This window comes from Panthera tigris, chromosome C2 (genome assembly GCF_018350195.1).
Source record: "Panthera tigris isolate Pti1 chromosome C2, P.tigris_Pti1_mat1.1, whole genome shotgun sequence".
In the NCBI taxonomy this organism is placed as follows: Eukaryota; Metazoa; Chordata; class Mammalia; order Carnivora; family Felidae; genus Panthera; species Panthera tigris.
In genome coordinates, this window is record NC_056668.1 from 67,235,055 (window position 1) to 67,256,637 (window position 21,583).

At 39.9% G+C, this 21,583-nt stretch overlaps 1 protein-coding gene across 1 annotated transcript in view; it reads left to right on the forward strand.

Moving 5' to 3' along the window:
- CASR (calcium sensing receptor) overlaps positions 1-17,696 on the forward strand; it is a 76,695-nt gene extending 58,999 nt beyond the window's left edge. The window contains exons 5-7 of the mRNA XM_042956734.1: positions 9,718-9,948; positions 13,380-13,503; positions 14,788-17,696. Coding sequence (XP_042812668.1) covers positions 9,718-9,948; positions 13,380-13,503; positions 14,788-16,301 — 1,869 coding nt within the window. The 3' untranslated portion in view covers positions 16,302-17,696. The remainder of the gene's footprint in view (positions 1-9,717; positions 9,949-13,379; positions 13,504-14,787) is intronic.
- Positions 17,697-21,583: the final 3,887 nt, after the last annotated feature.

Here is a 21,583-nt window from a genome sequence, read left to right on the forward strand (position 1 = left end):
AATAAAATAACTTAGAAGCATATTATGCTGGATTACAAATCTCAAGGAAATTTTTATATTTTCTTTTTTAATGGAACTATTAGTCCCTCTTTTAAAACTGCAAAAGAAGAGTGTTCTCGCTTGGGGAAATATCTAACTTATTTTATAATGTATGTTGATTTTTGTGGGTCAGTAATTATCAATTTAAAGATTCCCTGTCATTCCTTTTAAGGATGAAATGGTTTCCATCTCCACCTTCCCTGATATGCAAGGTATTATGTAGAAAATTAAGTGCTCAAATGCAAAACTTGACAGTCAGAATGCCAAAAGAAATATTAAAGATATCTAAAGAGATGACTTAGAGATATGCCTTAGAAAACAATTAAGTGATTATTAATGGACAAGGTAAAACTGACTGTGAGGATGAAACACTACGTACCTTAAAGCTTAGGATTTGAAGTAAGGAAGAAAACAAAAGATATCATCTGGGATGGGCTTTGAAGGATGGACAGGATTTTTGGAAAGTGTTCCTTAGAGAAAATGTCAAATGCAAAGGTAACATAGGTAAAACCCAAAAACATCATGCTGAGTGAAAAAAATCCAGACCTAAAAAAAAAAAAAAAAAAAAAAGAATACATCCTGTAATTACATTTATATGATATCCTTTCTCTAATGATAGAAAGAAAAGAGATCCACAGCTCCCTAGGGCTGCAAGTGGGGGTGAAGATTAACTTGGAAGGGACATCTGGGAACTTTTTGGGGTGATAGTAGTGGTGGTTACACAGACATGTCCATTTGCCAAAACTCAGTACTCTTAAAATAGACATATTTTATCCTCTGTCAACTTTACTGCAATAAAGTTGATTAAAAATATAAAACAATGAAAAGACCCTGGACTGGGAAAGTACAGGCCATGCATGGAGTTCTGGATGTCGTTTAGTATGGATCACTTTTCCAATTAAGGCCGCTTGTGTTGCCACAAGCATTATACATGCCTCCATGATCCCACTTTAAAAATAAGCCCATCTTCTCAACCTATATTTTATATTAGTTAACCTTTGTAACTAGCAATAGACAATGTGATAGACTACCTAATCTGACTCCTACAGCTGAATGGATAATATATAATGTAATGGTTGACAAGTTTGGACTCTAGAGCCAGGCTAACTAGATCTAAATCTCAATTGCTACCTAACAACTGTATGGCCATGGGCAGTCACTTAATGTGCCTGTGCCTCACTTTCCTCACCTGAAAAATGGAGATGTAGAAATTCATTATAAGGATGACCTTAGTTAACATGTATAAAGTGCTCAGGATACTGACTATATATAATAAGTGTTCAGCAAACACTAGTCTTGAGTAGTATTCTTTTGTAGGTGAGGAAAGTAAGACCCAGAGAAGCCAAAATGATTTGCCCAAAGTCACGTACCTAGCCACATCTGCCCCCAGGCAGCAACCAAGGTTACTGTTAAAAGAACCATGTGCCAAATTGTCCCTTTAGGCACATCCTTTCTAACTCCTAAGAGGCTGCTGGGTCAGTCAATGGTTTCACAGTACAGACACAGAAACAAAGTACAGTGTGAAAATAAGTAAGAGTGGACACAACTGACGAAATTAGAGTATAGCAAACATCTCTCTGTCCATCTCGAATATAATTGTGTCTCTTGTCACTAAAAAAAGTGCCTGTTTGGCCCATATTAGGTGCTTAATAAATACTTTTTGAATGAACAAATAAAGAGAATGAGACAATGGTAAGCAACAGGGGTAAATAGAGGTTAAGTGAATAGCAAAACAGTAGAGCCATAGGCACAGATAAAAGAGAAGGTGAGTGGTCTGAAAGAAGTCAGTAGAAAATGCCCATGCAAAAACAAAAAAAAAAACAAAAAAAAACCACAAAAAAACAATAAAATTCGGGCTGAAACTTAACTCTTCATTAAAGAGGTAAATGACAGGAAAAACACCACTTCAATAAAGATTTTAAGAGTATAAACAGGATTATGGAGACATGAAGATACAGAAACCATTAAATTTTACTCTTATTTTATTTTTTTAATATAATTTATTGTCAAGTTAGCTAACATCCAGTGTATACAGCGTGCTTTTGGTTTTGGGGGTAGATTCCAGTGATTCATCGCTTACATAGAACACCCAGTGCTCATCCCAACAAGTGCCCTCCTCAGTACCCATCACCCATTTTCCCTCTCCCCTGCTTGCCCCCTACCAACCCTGTTTGTTCTTTATATTTAAGAGTCTCTTACAGGTTGCCTCCCTCTCTGTTTGAAACTATTTTTTTTCCCTTCCCTTCCCCCATGGTCTTCTGTTCAGTTTCTCAAATTCCACATATGAGTGAAAACACATGATATCTGCCTTTCTCTGCCTGACTTATTTAACTTAGCATAATACCCTCCAGTTCCATCCACATTGTTGCAAACGGCAAATTTCATTCTTTCTCATTGCCAAGTAGTATCCCATTGTATATATAAACCACATCTTCTTTATCCATTCATCAGGTGATAGACATTTAGGCTCTTTCCATAATTTGGCTATTGTTGATAGTGCTGCTATAAACATTGGGATACATGTGCCCCTATGAATCAGAACTCCTATATCCTTTGGATAAATTCCTAGTAGTGCTATTGCTGGGTCGTAGAGTGGTTCTATTTTTTAATTTCTTGAGAAACCTCCACACTGTTTTCCAGAGTGGCTGCGCCAGTTTGATTCCCACCAACAGTGCACAAGGGTTCCCGTTTCTCCACATTCTTGCCAACATCTATTGTTTTTTAATTGACACAGGCTTCCTAAGGATCTTATCAGGAAAAAAAATTTAGCCTAATTTGTACTAATGAAAAAAACCCAAAAGGAGAAAAGAAACTTAAAAAAAATCTATTTTGACTGATTTTATTTTTTAAAAGGGGGGCCTGATCTTTCCTGCTATTACTTTGAATGAATTTATTATAGCTAATAGAATAATTCTGGATCTCTCTATATTAAGGGGATATCAGTCCTATATCTCAAGTGTTGATTGCTCTCTTCATCTTCTGGCATACTTCTGTCATCAATCTTATATGGAACAGTTTTGGGGGGACTTTTAAGTTACAGTGATACCTCAAAGGGAGAAATTGTATTGGACCTTAATCCCACAGTATAATTTTGAGTATTTTGCTTTTAAAAATAGGTTTAAGTTATAACTGATTATATAAAACTTTAATTTTTATGACCTTCAATGGTAAGTTTTTCAAAAAGTAAATCCTCAACCTTATCTGAAAGTTCCTTTGTTTGTTTGTTTTTGTTTGAGTGTAGAACTTAGAACTTGATATTTTCAGTCTGAATCAGCTGACTTCAGCCCAACTGCACTGGCTAGCACCTCCAGTATAATACTCTATAGCCACAGTGAGAATGGACATTATTCTCTTGTTCCTGATCTTAGAGGAAAAACATTCAATCTCTCACCACTAAGCATAATGTTAACCGTAGGTTTTGTAGAGGATTCAGGAGGTTCCTTTTTACTCCTAGATTATGGAAATTTTTTATCAGGAATGGAGATTGGATGTTACCAACTACTTTTTCTGTATTTATCGAGATCATCATATGGTTTCCCTTTTGTAGTATGTTAATGTAGTTGAATGTTCACCCTTGCATTCCTACAACAATGTAGGAAGGTAGACAACTAAAATTTGGTTATGAAATTATTCCTCTATGTTCATGAGAGATATTGGTCAATAGTTTTATTTTCTAATAATATCTTTGTCTAGTTTTGGTATCTGAGTAATACTGCCTTCAAAGAATGGGTTAGGAAGTATTGCCTCCCTGTCAATGTTCTGAAAGAGTTTGTGTGGAATTGGTATTACCTTCTTCCTTAAATATTTGGCAGAATTTATCAGTGAATTGGGCCAATTTTCTTTGTGGGAAAATTCTGAACTGCAAATTCAATTTCTTTAATACTTATAGAACTATTCCTTTGAAGACAGCTTTGAAGACAGCTTTGATTGTGTCTTTCAAAGACGGTGTCTAAGTTGTCGAATTTATTGGCATAAATTTGTTTAGAATATTGCTTATTAAATTATTTATAATACTCTCAGATTATCCTGAAAATGTCTGCAAGATCTCTAGTGACGTCACTTCTCTCATTCTTTGTTTGGAAATACGCATCTTCATCTTTTTTTCTGATCAGTCTGGGAAGAGAGTCATCAATTTTATTGATCTTCCCAAAGAACCAGCTTTTAGTTTTAGTGATTTTCTATGTTTCTGTTTTCTATTCCATTGATTTTTGCTCTGAGCTTTATTACTTCCTTTCTCCTGCTTTATTTGAATTTAATTTGCTCTTCTTTTTCTAGTTTCTTAGGTTGGAAAGTGGGGTCATTAATTTGAGACCTTTCTTCTCTTATACTATAGTAATTTTATTGTTAAAAATCTCCCTCTAGATGTTGCTTTAGCTGCATCCCCCCAATTTTGTATGCTATGTTTTCATTTTCATTTAATTCAAAATACATTCTAACTTTCCTTTCCACTTCTTCTTTAACCCCGTATATTATTTAGAAGTATGTTATTTGGTTTCCAAGTATCTGGAGATTTTTCAAATATCTTTCTGTTACTGATTTCTAATTTAAATTCTCAGGAGTCAAAAAACATACTTTGTTTGAATATTTTTAAATTTATGGAAACTTGGTTTTATTATCCAGAATATGGTTTATCTTGGTAAATATTCTCCGTACCCTTGAAAAGAGTGTGTATTCTACTGCTATTGGGTTGAGTGTTCTATGAATATCAATTAGGTCAAGTGCTATTGATCAAGTATTGTTCAAGTCTTTTACACCTTTATTGATTTTCTACCTACTTGCTCTTTTAACTGATATAGACACCATATTGACCTTATTTATTTTTTTACTTATCCTCAGACTGGTGAACACCTCATCATGAGCACCACTTGACAAATTCAACAGTGTTAGTTTAATGCCTAGACTGTCAACTAAACATTCAACAGACATAGTTTGAGTATCCATTCAAATTCGGGCCCTCTACAAATCACTGGGGACACAGAAAGGAATAAGATAGTGTCTTTAACTTTAGAGGAGATTTGTCTAATAAATTTTGGGTATAAAATTTCTAGCCACAAAGATCCTGGGTTCTTCCTTTTCTGGATAAGATGTTTGCCCTGCTTTTACCTTCTGCCTATCCTTATCTCCCTGTCCCATCTGAGGCTAGAATTGCGATGTCTCATTAGTAAACTCTTGATACCAAATGTACTCAAGTTTACCTTGTTATCAAGGTCTCTACCTGCTCCACCAATGAAGTCACATTTGGACATTTGAAATCCCTTTCAATACCTCCTTTTTTGGTAACAGCTTTATTGATACATAATTCACATATCATACAGTTCACCTACTACAGTGGTTTTTAGTATATTCACAGAGTTGTATAACCATAACCACAATCAGTTTGGAATCTTTCCACCACATCAAAAAGAAACTTCATACCCTTTAGCTATCACCCCCTACTTTCTCATCCCCCCATTCCTAAATACCACCAATCTACTTTCTGTCTCTCTATATTTGGATATTTCTGCACAGTTCATATAAAGGGAATCATAAAATATGTGGTCTGTGTGACTGACTTCTTCCACTTGGCATGTTTTCAAGGTTCATCCTTGTTGTAGCATGTATCAGTACTTCATTCCTTTTTATGGCTTGAATAGTATCCCATCATATGGATATAACATATTTTATTTATCCATTGATTCGAGTGATATACATTTAAGTTGCTTCCATTTTTTATTATTATGAATTATGAACAGTAGTGTTCAGGTTTTTGTTTGGATATCTGTTTTCATTTTTCTTGGGATTACACATAAGAGTGGAATTCCTGGGTCAAGTGGTAACTCTTATGTTTAACTTTTTGAGAAAGTGTCAAACTATTTTCCAAAGTCTCTGCACCATTTTACATCCCCACCAACAGTGTATGGAGATTTCTCTACATTCTCATCAACCTGTTATTATCTGATCCTGTGCCTTTTAATATGAAATCCAGCCTCTTTGCCTTGAATCCTCTTTACCTATCTACTTTATTTCCTCTTGTTCTCTAGCATGTACACGAATTTTGAGAGACTGGTTTCTTTACTGCCCCCAGAACACTTCATGCTTATTCCTAACTTGATCTTTGTCCATGCTATTCCCACTGTTTTTAACACCCTCCTTCTTTCTGTCCTTTGCCAATCCAAATTTCTACCATGCCTCAAGCCTGTATTGACCTCTTCAGCCCTTTTAAATTTCCATCCCTTCTGAATTTAGCTCTATTTAGAGCTGATACCCTATAAGTTAGCTCATGAGGACTATATTACTATGTCTTATACTACTGCAGCCTAGCTCAGAACACATAGTGGATAGTCTATAAATATTTACTTGTTGACTGATTCTAACAGCACACACATCTCACCCTGTGTTTACAATAATTTTTTAATGGAAACTTTAAGAAAATGATTTTTGATTGACTTCTTCTTCTTTCATGTTAGGATTATGGTAGAAATCTCCATCCCATGCCAATAGCAACACAAAAGGATTACAGCCAGTGGTGATCTTTGAGTCACATTTCTGTCCAGCCTGACCAATGTAGAAGATAACAATTTAATTATAAAATGACTGTCCCTGTTCCCTTCGTTATTCATCCACTAATGCCTGGAGACTTTCACTGCAGAGAAGTTAAAGACAGAGAAAAGGAGAGAGGAAGCTTGTTGCCTGGCATATTGAGAACCAAGGAATTAAACCTGAATAAGAAGGAAGTAAATTTATGCTCAATACTCCAGTTTTATTGCTGTATATATGCTTTTAAAATTATTCTTCAAATAACAGTGATGCTTTTTCAAAATATATTTAATGAGGAAATATTACTGACAAATATTTGCCATGGACATTCTAAATCATTTATATTAGAGGCAGGAGAGTGCAGCAGGAAAAGCTCCTGTTTAAATCACAGCTCAAGAACTTTCTAGCTTATGACCGGCAAGTTTCTTGACTTCTATGCCTCAGTTTCTTCATCTATAAAATGAATATAATAATAGAGTGGTTGTGAGGATTAAATGAGATATTGTGTGTAAAGCTTTAGTACAATGCCTGGCACATAGGAAGTGTAAATAAGAGGTAGTTCCCTACCTCTCCACTCTTCTCATCTCCTTTTACACACATCAGAGCAAAGACAGAGTTAGCATGATTGTGGAAAGGACAGTGGAAACTGTATGACTAGGATAAAACATTTGCACTAACAAGTAATGGTAGGTACATGAAACCAAAGTATGGAAGGTTTTGGAAGCTACCTAGAGAAGTTTGAAGAATATTTCATCTGAGCCATGATAGATCCCCAGCAGGATGTGGGAAAAGAAAAGCATGACTATGGAATGGAGGTTCCAGAGTGGGTGGAAGGAATGAGGTTCTAAGTGCTTCAAGAGAAGCTCAGCTGTACACAGCAGAAGGACTGTATGTTCCTCTCAGGGAAGAAAAGCTGTGTCAGGACAAGGATGTGTTGGGGTACAAACAAAAGGATGTACATCATTCTGTATAGGAGGAGGCCAGGTCATTCCAAGAGCATGGAGGAAAAGGAAGGAGAACTGGAGGTATAAAAAAGGAAAATATCTGGGGTACTTCTCTGCAGACAGTTTTAAAAGGTCAGTAAAAATGGAGGAAAAAATATAAGATGGATGACCATCAAGGAAGCCTCAGGAGAACACAGGTAGCATGAATCCTCAGTAGGATTCATTCTCCATCTTTTTGGAGGATAGCTCAGCAGTTCTGACTGCAGAATAGAAGAACAGATAGCAGGAAGGGAAGGACACCCCCTTTTCCCCCATAGCTCTGGGCAAAAGTCAGGGCAGCCAGAGTCTGCCAGGGTAGCAGTGAGGACACTAAAGTAGTAAATCCCATACAGAAGGTTAGGTGAGGCACCCAGGGTGGTATGCTTGTGTGCATACATGGTCTGCCATTGACTCTGTCTCCAAACTTGTCCCAGAGCTGTTTATGAGCAAATTCAGGTGACTCCTTTTCCCTATTTAATTTTCCTTACAATAAATGTTTATTTGAAAGTAAAGTGAATACAGATATATAGTTTTAAAAAGCAGTGTCATCTCTGGAATGGGTAGAATATTAAAGGTGCCCTGAAGGGGCCTAGCTAAGTCACCTAGTTTGTCATGAATATTAACCTGGATAATAGGTGCAAGGCCTCAGTAAAGCCATCCATTAGACAGACTCAACCCAAACTTTTCCCCAGTGTCAGATTAGATGTTGGTTTTTTAGGGGTAATGATAAAAATAATGATAAAAGGGAGAGGTGCCTCTAGATGTACCTCAGGGACCATGAAGCCACAGAACAGAGAGAAGAGTCCATACCAGAGTTTGCAGAGATTCCTCAACCTCTCTGGACCAGCCCTCTCATTACAAGGTGAGGAAACATGCTCAGAGCTGGAGGAGGGTGATAAATCTCGGTGACTTGTGAGGTGCAGTAGAAGCAAGAACACTTATATTCACAGGCTGGACCATGTGTTATTCTCTCTTGATGCCTTGGGACCCCTGGCACATCCCACATGAAGGGGCTGAGTGTTCACTGTCTCCTCCTGACCCATGTCAGGGCCACATAGGAAGCAAAGCCAGGTGCCTAACAATACTACAATAGAGCATAGCCATTAAGAGCGCAGGCTTTGCACCACTTGCTAACTGTGTAACCCTAAACAAGATACTTCTGTTCCTATGCCTCACTTTCCCCATCAGTAAAATGGGGGTGATAGTACTATTTGTTGTAAGGATAAGATTAGATAATAAATATAAGGCATTTAGCATTTGCGCCTAAAATGTAGTAAAATGACCAATAAAGTTTAACAATTATTTTTAAAAATTTTTTTAATTTAAAAAAAAAATTTTTTTTAACGTTTATTTATTTTTGAGACAGAGAGACAGAGCATGAACGGGGGAGGGTCAGAGAGAGGGAGACACAGAATCTGAAACAGGCTCCAGGCTCTGAGCCGTGAGCACAGAGCCCGACATGGGGCTCAAACTCACGGACCGCAAGATCATGACCTTAGCCGAAGTCGGCCGCTTAACCGACTGAGCCACCCAGGCGCCCCTAAAGTTTAACAATTATTATCATTACTTTTTTATACAAGAGTTATATGACATATAAAACCCTGCAAAGATTAAGGGATTGGCCATGACTGTTACAACAGTGATGGTGAGGGCTCCACCCACAGCCTCATTTCTTTCTTCCTTCCACTCACCCCACTCCATGATTTTTGGCAGCAAGACACTTTCACAGAGGCAGCAGCATAAAGAAAGATGGAACAGATCTTAAAAGTACTTCATGCCTCCACTCCTTCCCCAAAACCCATCTCAGAAGGCACCAGGAATGGCTCTGGGTTACAAACCCTGCCCTTCCTGGGGCACCACCAGTTGATGATGTACCTGCAGAAGACTTGATTTGGCCAGGGGCCATGGTGAGATGTGCCCAGTCTACTTTCCTGACTTCAAGAAGGTGTTTTCGCCCCAGTTACAATTTGAGTATCAAGTAAAGCCTGTGGCTTACCAGGGCTACTGCTAACACATACAATTACCTTAGTGTAAATTAGAAAAAGGTGCCTCTTCCTAAAGTTATGTTCCTTCCACTTTGTTAGAACAAGATAGTTTACTGTCCTCATGCAGTACATAACATACTTAAACATATGTGGTAGCCCTGTGGCTTGTACTCAAAGTCTCTGTTCCTCTTTAGGTCCTGAAGCACCTACGGCACCTAAACTTTACCAACAATATGGGGGAGCAGGTGACTTTCGATGAATGTGGGGACCTGGTGGGGAACTATTCCATCATCAACTGGCACCTCTCTCCAGAGGATGGCTCCATAGTGTTTAAGGAAGTCGGATATTACAACGTCTATGCCAAGAAAGGAGAAAGGCTCTTCATCAATGAGGAGAAAATCCTGTGGAGTGGATTCTCCAGGGAGGTATGTGCTGTCCATCAGAACCACAGATGCCTCCACCACAGGCAGGAAACTGTGCTAGACTTCGGAAGGGCCTTAGGCTTCACCACTGGACTTGCAAAATGATGAGACCACTTCCCTCAACTCACTAACTCTTGTTAGCTCTTGTCATATAGCTCTAATGCCAAGGTTCTCCATGAAATCCATGAGTGTTTAGTATACAGATGATAATCCTCAGAAAATTCTTATTCTTTACAAATCTGATCCCTTGGCTAAATGGTTAATAGTTTCCTTGACTAAAACTTTCCCCAACCAGAGTGAAATATTTAAGCAAACAGAAATATCACTCAAGGTAGGGTCTGGACAATTCACACAGAGGTAGTTCCCTGTTATCCAAATAGCTCCGGGCTGACCTATAAATCAAAAGGACAATTTCTTAGAAAATCAAATGGGTTGGTAACTTGGGAAAGATAACATCTCTGAGGGTACTGTGTTACTATAGTTGAAAGTACTAATGTCCTTCACTAGTTCTTTTCCTTTCTTTTCCTTCCCAAGGTCCCAAGAATCTTAGCAATCATCAGGTCCAATACTGTCATTTATATCCCTCTTTCATTAGAAAATAATGCCAATTATTTTCTCTTCAAGTTTTCTAAAAAATCCTCGTCAAACCAGTTATTTTTCTGATATAGTACAAAATTTCCTTTGTTGATTTCCATGTGTTTAACTTTGTAAGATGTCTCCAAGTCAAGCAGGTAGGTGGGGAGAGAAGGGAAGAGTCTTATTAAAGAGACATTTTGAGGGGTGCCTCGGTGGCTCAGTCGGTTAAGCGTCTGATTTCGGCTCAGGTCATGATCTTGCGGTCCTTGAGTTTGAGCCCTGCATCATGCTCTGTGCTGACAGCTCAGAACCTGGAGCCTGCTTCAGATTCTGTGTCTCCCTCTCTCTCTGCACCTCCCCTGCTTGCACTCCATTTCTCTCTCAAAATAAATAAATAAATAAATAAATAAATAAATAAATAAATAAATATTTAAAAAAAAATTTTTTTAAAGAAACATTTTGGAAATAGTATGCACCCTTCTGTGTTACTTGACATGATCATATGGAATGAGAAGAAGAGCTTCTGAAACAATAAAGCAATAAATTGGACAAAACTGTCAAAAACAACCATTTAAGGATATGGTAATCAACCAAAGCAAACAAAAGCTGAAGTGCCTTTTTAAGAAAAACTAATGAAACTTGGGTAAGAAAAGTCTGTGGCAGTCTGAGGCTGCTCCCCAATTATTTCTAATAATTTGGTTGCTGATTCTTTTAAGTTTTCTACGTGGACAATCATATCATCTGTAAATAACAAGTTTTACTGAGTTCTTTCCAATATTTATGCCCTTATTTTTCTTGTCTTATCCCACTAGCTATGAACTCTGCAATGTTTAATAATAGTGGTTATAGTGGGCATTCTTGTTTTAAAAGAAATGCTTTTATTTTTTCATGTAGAATGATGTTTACCTAAGAAGTTTTTATATTGCCCTTTTTAAGTTAAAGATATTTCTTCCTATCTCCCTTTTTCAGGTAGGTTTTTAATTGCTATTTTGTGTTGAATTTCATCAAATGCTTTTTCTTTATCTACTGATGATCATGATTATTCTCCATTAATTTATTAATGCAGTGGATTATATATATATAGATGCAGTATAGATTTTCTAGTACTGAACTTGTTTGCATTCTTGGCACAAACCTAACATGATCATGCTACATATTCTTTCCTATGTCCTTTGAGTTTGTTAATTGTTTTAGTGTTTTCATCTATATTCAAGTGATAAAAAGTAGCTGTACTCTTCTCAGGTCCTTTCAGATTCCTTACACTTTGCGTATATCTCCAGGACTTCTATATATTTTTGCTTCCAACAGAACTCACCACACTTTTTCAGAAAACTACCAGCGAGCTAATAGAACCCACTTTGCCCACAGGGCTCAGAAAGGCAGAAGAGTCTACAAATTTACATTTCCCTAAAAAGATCCTTAACAATGAGTGGTGTGGAAGTACAAAAACCCTGGCTCCCTTTTCCTTAGGTCAGGACAGCTCTAAGGAATAACTTACAGTCCAGAGTTCCCCTATGGGATCAGGCAGAAGCTACCCTCTAAGGGACTTTGCTCAAGATCATACCCTTGCTGTCTTCTTCCCTTCTGTGTCTGACTTGCTCCATTCTCTTCCTGGTTTCTTGGGAGAACTTTCCTTGCAAACACTTGTAGACAAATCCACAACTCAGGTCTGCTTCTAAAGACAACTTAAAGTAGTGAGATGGGCCCGTAATTTTTTTTTTCTTTTTCATACTGTTCTCATCTGGTTTTGGAATCAGAGTTATACTGGCCTTTATATAAGAATGAGTTAGAAGATGTTCCCCTTTTTTCCCCCCAATCTCTGGTAGAGTTCACATAAGATTAGATTCATCTGTCCCTTGAAAGTTTAGTGTTTTTTTTTAAAAAGAAAGAATGTTTAATGTCATTTGCCTGTGACAAACAGAGAATGGTGGTCATCTCAGGTATGAATATATAGTAGGGAAGGAAGCAAGAGGTTAGAGGAAAGCATACAGTTAAGTGCAGGTTACTGTTCTAGTCCTAGCTTTTTTGGGGGGTAGTCATTAAAAATGACTGGCTAAAAGTGATTGAAATATGAACAAGTAATGATGGGAAAACAAGGATTATGATTAATCAAATTCCATGCACCTGAAGTCCACTAATGAAATAAATAAATAAAATCTATGTTATCTGAAATTAATATCACTATTGCAGATTTCTTTTGGGTAGTAGTTACCTGACATATTTTTCTGATCCATTTACTTTTGGCTCCTCTATGCCTGTCCTGCCTGCCTTGCTGAGTGGTTCAAGGATCTCAGAAGTCACCCTATAAAGCCTAAAATAAAGTTGCAGGAATTGCAATTCACTGCAAAGTTCAGAATCCCATTTTCTAAACAAATTTCCTCTCATCTCAGCATCTCCCTTTGTGATTATCCCTCTATATGTATGTAGACCTGTGTCCCTGCATCTTTTAGCTTGCCTTAAACTCTTGTTTCCATGGAAAGCAAACAGATGTCCCATTCTGGGACTTGGAGGGAATGGAATGGGGGGGTTATGTAAGGAGGATTTTGGTCACTGTGTAGAGTGGCAACAATTAATCTTCCCAGACTCCCATGGATGTGTGTGTGTGTGTGTGTGTGTGTGTGTGCGCACGCACACCTGCAGGCACTTGCCCAAGGACACCTCTCCCTTTCCTTTTTTTTTTTCCCACCTCCCTTTCATTGATAATAAGAACAAGGATCTCTGGGGCTTCCTCTGTCTGGAATGAGTCTGAAGTCTGTTGTACTGGTCCTTGTGCACAAACTCCTCTTCCGTGCTTGTGTCAAAAGGGGAGACTGATCCCACAGCTGCAGCCCTTCACTTTTGTGCTCTTGGTTCTCTAGGTACCTTTCTCCAACTGCAGTCGAGACTGCTTGGCAGGGACCAGAAAAGGAATCATTGAGGGGGAGCCCACCTGCTGCTTTGAGTGTGTGGAATGTCCTGATGGGGAGTACAGTGATGAAACAGGTAAAGGAACATGCTCTCCTGCAGTGCTCAGTTCACTTTGGAGCACTGGGGTCAGCCAAGTCCCTGGAAGGGGTAGGCTGAGGAGGTACTTCGCACAATTTCTCATTTAACAAGGTATGTCTGAGAGTCACGTTGGGCTGGGCATTGAGGGGGATAGAAAAGAAATATTGGATGCCTTGTAATACCATAAAAGGTTACACATCTTTCGTTTTACTTTGATGCCACTCTCCAATTTGATATTCCTTTTCTTACAGCTCAGTAGCCCTAAATAGACAAAGTTCTGTCTGTTCTACACTACACAATTAATAGGCCATGATATATTGCCTGTTGGGTGCCTGGCATTGTATTTGCTGTCTTACTTACGCTTTTCCTGTACCTCAGTTTCTTCATCTACAAAGTGGAAATAATAATAAACCTATTTTACAGAGTTGGGGGAATTAAATGAGTTAATACTGTTATAGCACATGCTAAGTTCTAGATAAATGTTAAGTAAAAACCTTAACTGGCATTTGGAGATGCTTTACACATATTAACTATAATTGTTATTATTACTGTTATTATCTCATTTCATCCTTACCACAATAATGGGATTATTGCTTTCTTTGCATAGATGATTGAAACTGAGGCTCAGAGAGGTTAAGGAGCCTGACCAAACAGCTAGTAAACAGAAGAGCCAGGATTCCCATCCATATCTCTGACTGAAAGCCCATGTTCCTTTAACTCCCCAAAACTGCAAGGTGTTTGGGACATAGTAGAGCCTTAATAAATGTCTACTGACTGAATGCATCTGCAGTCTCCCTCATTGGAAAGTCATGAATGTGGAGTGAGGAAGGCACAGGTCGTTTGTGTGGGATATTCTGCCTTGATCGAAGAGGAAGTCTGCTCTGACATGTCCACAAAGTCCATCCATATATCCAAAATGTATCAAGCTGAGTGTGAATACTGTGAGAAGTTGGTAAACTATGCTAGATTCCTGGTATGTAGGCAGCCAGCCACCTGCCCAGCAAGAGTGATCATTCTCTGCTAAAGACCATCAGCAAGTAGTGCTAATAGGGGTAGCACCACCCCCCACCATGTACAAAGGAAAAAAATAACAGAACTATTAAAAATACATGAAATTAAATAAGTATGTTAACAAACATAAGTCAGAGTTCGATCATTTCACTAACAAAGAAAGTTTAAAGTGACCGCATCCAATAATCTGTATACCCTTACCAACACTTTTACACTCAGGTCTTAGTCTATGCCCCACAGTGACTAACTCTTCCCTGAAACATTTTACAGATGCAAGTGCCTGTGACAAGTGCCCCGATGACTTCTGGTCCAATGAGAACCACACTTCTTGCATTGCCAAGGAGATTGAGTTTCTGTCCTGGACGGAGCCCTTTGGGATTGCACTCACTCTCTTTGCTGTGCTGGGCATTTTCCTGACAGCCTTCGTGCTGGGTGTCTTCCTCAAGTTCCGTAACACACCCATTGTCAAGGCTACCAATCGAGAGCTCTCCTACCTCCTCCTCTTCTCCTTGCTCTGCTGCTTCTCCAGCTCCCTGTTCTTCATTGGTGAGCCCCAGGACTGGACATGCCGCCTGCGCCAGCCAGCCTTTGGCATCAGCTTCGTGCTCTGCATATCATGCATCCTAGTGAAAACCAACCGTGTCCTCCTGGTGTTTGAGGCCAAGATCCCCACGAGCTTCCACCGCAAGTGGTGGGGGCTCAACCTGCAGTTCCTGCTGGTCTTCCTCTGCACCTTCATGCAGATTGTCATCTGTGTGATCTGGCTCTACACTGCACCACCCTCAAGCTACCGCAACCACGAGCTGGAGGATGAGATCATCTTTATCACATGCCACGAGGGCTCGCTAATGGCCCTGGGCTTCTTAATTGGCTACACCTGCCTACTGGCTGCCATCTGCTTCTTCTTTGCCTTCAAGTCCCGGAAGCTGCCAGAGAATTTCAATGAAGCCAAGTTCATCACCTTCAGCATGCTCATCTTCTTCATCGTCTGGATCTCCTTCATTCCAGCCTACGCCAGCACCTATGGCAAGTTTGTCTCTGCTGTGGAAGTGATCGCCATCCTGGCAGCCAGCTTTGGCTTGCTGGCCTGCATCTTCTTCAACAAGGTCTACATCATCCTCTTCAAGCCATCACGTAACACCATCGAGGAGGTGCGCTGCAGCACTGCTGCCCATGCTTTCAAAGTAGCAGCCCGGGCCACGCTGCGCCGCAGCAACGTCTCTCGCAAGCGGTCCAGCAGCCTTGGGGGCTCCACGGGATCCACACCCTCTTCCTCCATCAGCAGTAAGAGCAACAGTGAAGACCCCTTCCCACAGCCCGAGAGGCAAAAGCAGCAGCAGCCACTGGCCCTGACCCAACAAGAGCAGCAGCCGCAGCCACAGCAGCCCTCGTCCCTACAGCAGCAGCCACAGCCACAGCCACAGCCCAGATGCAAGCAGAAAGTCATCTTCGGCAGTGGCACAGTCACCTTCTCACTGAGCTTTGATGAGCCTCAGAAGAGTGCCATGGCTCACAGGAATTCTATGCACCAGAACTCCCTGGAGGCCCAGAAAAGCAATGAGACCCTCACCAGACATCAGGCATTACTCCCACTACAGTGCGGGGAGACAGACTCAGAACTGAGTGCCCAGGAGAGAGGCCTTCAAGGGCCTGTAGACGGGGACTTCCGACCAGAGATGGAGGACCCTGAAGAGATGTCCCCAGCACTTGTAGTGTCCAGTTCACAAAGCTTTGTCATCAGTGGTGGTGGCAGCACTGTCACAGAAAATATACTGCATTCATAAAATGGAAGAAGGTGGCCAGTCCAGGGAGGATCCAGAGAGGATTCCTGGGATCGTGTTCTCTGACAGGGATGAGGAATCGCCCCAGACTCCTTTCCCCTGTGTGTGGAAGGAGGAATAAGACACGCCAAACACCTCAAATTTAGTTGCACTGCTTTAAATAACAGTGAATTGACTAATGTTTCCTCTAAAGTTAAAAAGAAAAAAAAAAAGAACCGTGTCCTTCTGTGGTTGGAGATGTCAGAGTGTTGAGATCATCATAGTCAGATTTGCTGTTCATGTCTCTTCCTCTGTTCTCATCCTCCATTCTATCCCATCCAACTGCCCAGATATAAAACCAAGACTTTAGTAACCCACCTATTCCCTTCTTTTTTTCTTAACACCGAAATGCCTGCCCTGAACATTGCAGACAGCCTGACCCAGACACAAAAGTGTGCAGAGTGAAAAAAGTTCAGACTGGCCACCACTAGAGTTAAGAGTCTGAAAGACAGAACATCATCAGTGCTTCCCAGCACCTTGACAATGGGAAGAGAACTTCAAGTGTTCAAGAGCATAAGGTGAACATGTCCCCTCCTATTTATGAAAACCATAAGATATTTGGTCTCCTACTTGCTGCTGCTATCATGTGACATCTAGAAGGTTAGCATCCCTCCTACACCAACATGTCTGGTGGAGAATGTCATAGTGATGCCATGTTTAGATTCCAGGATCACAAGAATCACCTCAAATTGTTGGGAAGGAACTGCATGAATCCAATGAGCTGTATCTGTAATTAATATTGCTATATGTAGCTTTATCTCTAAGAAAATGCTTCTGTTATAATAATGTTATAATAGTTCATGGACAATATAAACTGAAAAAATGTCAGTCTGGTTAATATAAGGCAGTATTATTGAGCTCCTTGCCTATCCTTGCCTACCCCACCACCCTCACCTCCATGAGCTAAGCCCAAGTAAGCCCCAGGGATCCATAAGTTCCCCCAATCCCTGTCCCCAAAGCTTCCCGAAGCCAGATCCACAGCTGACTCTGTGGAAAACAAGATCCCAGTCATTAGCCCCTACCAGTTGCTGGGGTAAGAAAGTGTTCCATGAGAGCTCTCACAGGACATTAGCCTGGCACTCTCCCTGCCAAATGCCCTACCTAAAATCCCTCCAGCAGTGGGAATCTGCCCATAGGTGGTTAAAGTGGTTGAATGGCATATTTCTGAGCATTCAGGCTCTGGAGACAGAGAGACCTGGGTTCAAGCCAGTCACTTACAAGTTGGGTGACCACAGGCAGGGAACCTTAACTTCACTAAGCCCCAGCTTCTTTGTCTCTAAAATAGAGGTAATAATCATTCTTTCCCCTCAGAGCGCTTATGTGAATTAAATGAGATGATGTATGTAAAGTACTTTAGCATGGTGCCTAGCATATAGTAAGCATTCAATAAATATTAGTTAATATTATTACTGATATTGTAATTATTTTTTTCACTTCATTAAAATATAAAACAAACTTTGTTTACCATTCAGATTTTAATGACAAGCCCACTGATGACACAAACTTTCTTCATAATAACCCCAAGAACTCTGATCAGCCCTAGTAACACTTGCTCATGGCAACAAACCCAGAAAGTCAATCAGACCCCCCCAGAGGCCCCCATGCTCTGCCTCTATGATCACAACGCCAAGAGAAGAATGTCACCGGTCTGGCAGTAGTTTCTCAGATCACTCTAAATGCTGCTCTTAAGCCAAAGCCAAAATATAGCAATTAAATCTGAGAATGTTGGACTCAACATCATTATCTTCATTTGAGTTGCAGCACAACTCTCAGCACAGATTCCAGAGTGTAAAACGTGAACTTTATTTTTCTCTAACAACTTAGTTTCTATCTCAAATTCCCATTCAGCCTAGTGACAGAAACTTCCATCTTAGTCAAACTGGGGTTTTCTCAGGAACTTCAGAGTTTTCTGAATTGGTTCAGATTTCTGGGCATCAGTTCAGAGGTTTCTTCCTTACTCCTTCCATGAGAGCTTTTAGTGTAAAGGGAGGTGGGGTTCCTCAAACATCAGCAGCTCCTATTGACATCTCTGAGAACATTCTGATCTGGTCCTCAGTAATTGTTATGCCTCCATATTGGCATCCTATGAGGCCTCCCATCCCCATATGGTCCCCGGTCATGGGATCCACAGTGATTTTCACAGCTGTGTCACTTTGTCCCAACTGCTAGGGCCCTCTCAGGCTTGCCAGCTCTCTCATGAATAGAGAACACTGGAGCCTAGGAACTGCCAGGCAGCTCTCAGGCCCCTCCCTCCCGGCCTCTACTTAACTGCTGTCTCCCCATGATGGTATGGAGAATTCATAGAGACTAGCTTCCAAGGTGCCAGAGGGAAAACAGGGCATGTGTCTCCAAATCTGTATAGACATTTGTCAAAGACTGAATAACAGCCCCCCAAAGATGCCCACGTCCTAATCTCCAGAACCTATGATGGTTACGTTACATGGCAAGAGTGAGTTAAGGCTGCAGATGGGATTAAGTTTGCCAATCAGCTGACCTTGGTAGGGAGATCATTTTGGATTGTCCAGGTGGGCACAATGTAATCACCAGCTCCTCAGAAGTGGAAGAAGGAAGCGGAGAATCAGTGTAAGGATGATGTGATGTGAGAAAAACTCCAGAGATTATTGCTGCTTTTGAATAGGGAAAGGAACCATGAACCAAGAGACATGGAGGCTTCTAGAAGATGGAAAAGGCAAGAAAACAAATTTTCCCCAGAGCTTCCAGAAGGAACCAACCCTGTCAAAACCTTGATTTTAGTCCAGTAAGAGCCTTTTCGGACTGCTGGTCTCCAGAACTGTAAGATAATAAATTTATGTTGTTTTACGCCACTAAGTTTGTGGTACTGTCACAGAAGCAATGGAAACTAATACAACATTTTTACTCTACTCCCCCTTTCCTGAGCGTTTTCAGCTCAGGAAACAGTCCAGCGCCTTTCTCAGAGATCCACCTGGTCTCCCTCTAGTGCTCTCCCCACCAACTAGCTCCATCTCTCTCCTCCCCGAAAAAAAGTCTGACCAATATTCTAGTCCTTCAAATCTGTTTGGAGAACTATAAACCTTGTGTTCTTAGTCTTTCTGGGTTTTGGTTTTAGATCATTAACAGCCATTTTCTATCCATTATATGTTAGTAGAACAAACCTGAAAACCAGTAGCTTCCAAAAACAGGGGTTTGTTTTCTCTCTTTTATAAAGTCAGTCAAGAGTTTTTCCAAAAGATTCTTAAGAGTCCATTGGGAATGGAAACTGTTTATTTTTCTTTTGAAAATAAAAATGAATTCTATAATTATGAAGGATTTTCACTCAAATGAGAGAGTTTCCTAGAAGATTTTAAGAACTTACATTAGAATTTTATAGGTAATGATCATCATGCAACATTATCACTCTTCAAGTCCCTATAATCATCAACTACATGATATTATAGTCTCTTTACATAAGAAACTAAAACAAATAAATTTGGACATTAACTACCTCATCTAAGGACATATTATAGTTTATCTGTTATGATGTTTAGAATCCAACTCCTGGTTTTCCACTACTCCAATACTCTACCTATTCATGACTAACAATAAAGAGAGTCCCTAAGAGTCTTGGAACCAATTATAGCTATAGCAGAACTTTATAGGAGTGGGTAATTATTATCTAATACAGTTTGTTTATTTGTTTAAAACTTCACTACATGGCTATTTTGTGTCTAACTGCATTCATTTCAATTGGGGGAAATTGGACTTCTCTACGTTTTTCTCCAAAAAGTTGCATTTCAGAGCAATGTTATCTCTTTGGGCCTGGCTAAAGTCATAGAAGCTCTGTGGGCTAGCTCTGCACAGACCAGTTTCCTTCTGCCATTTACTGAATTTGAACATATCTGGGCTGGAAGAGCAACACAGCATTAGTTAGGGGTGCTGGTTAATCATCCCTGGTCTAAGACTGAATGGTCATTTTAGGAGTCCGTTGGATACAAAGGTGCACCTCAAAGGTGGTTGGAGTGGGATAGGTGGAAGGAAGTTGTTGTAATGAGATCACTGGCGTCCAGGAAACCCTGGATTCCTGTCCTGGATCATGGGAAAATACTAGCAGTTGGATGAGAACTCTGTTATCATGCAAGGAGTGAGGTAGGGGTCAGGGATATAACAAGTACAGGGTAGGATGAGTCACAGGAACAAAAGTGCATTCAAAGGACAGGGAAAAGAGTTTTAGCCTTGAGAGTTGCTGCTCAGCTAGTGGTATGAGAAGTGGAGAACTACTAGAAGAAGCCAAAAAGAGGCAGGAAGCTGGACAGAACCAGCATGAAGTTGTACCTGGGGACTAGTAAGATAACTGTGACCCAGGCATCAAGTGGGGTTAGGGGGTCATTCTTCTGCTGGAACCACCACCACATCCATCCCTTCCCTGAATCATGCACAAGAGTGGGGGGAGTTTGGAGTGGAGGCAGGGTTATTTATTTATACCAAGAGCTGGATTGCAGTAAGGGGCTGGGGGAGTAATAGAAGCACATCACCAACTATCTCCTTCTGAAATTGGGACACTAGCTACCTGGATAACTAGCTAGAGTAGGAGGCTAGAACCAATAAAACAATTAACTCAAAGACTGAGTTCCCAGAATGTAGAGTGCAAATGTTTGTGAGTATATTGAAAATAGGTAAGAGATCAAAGCCCAAGAATAACCCTCATGGTCAATATAGGAGTTGATCACTGACGAAAGTATCAGGAAATGTTTTTGGAAGAATGTGTTATTCTCCTTGATATCAACCCAAAGATATGGTTATTGTCCAAAATCTCCCAATTTTCTTTAAATGTTTTGTTTCTATCTGACCTAGGAAAACATTCACATTGTAAAGACACTGCTACTTGGTGATGGACTAATCATTTCCACTTCTTTAGAAATGTCTATAGTTCTCAAATTTTGTACATGAAAGCACAAGATTATATCCAAAAAATTAAGAAAATAATTTAAAATAGCCATGTAGTGAAGTTTTAAACAAATAAACAAACTGTATTAGATAAAAATTACCCACTCCTATAAAGTCCTGCTACAGCTATAATTGGTTCCAGGACTCTTAGGGACTCTCTTTATTGTTAGTCACGAATAGGTCGAGTATTGGAGCCGTGGAAAACCAGGAGTTGGATTCCAAACATCATAACAGATAAACTATAATATGTCCTTAGATGAGGTAGTTAATGTCCAAATTTATTTGTCTTAGTTTCTTATGTAAAGAGAATATAATATTAGCTGCCATAATTGGTTATTTGCCAA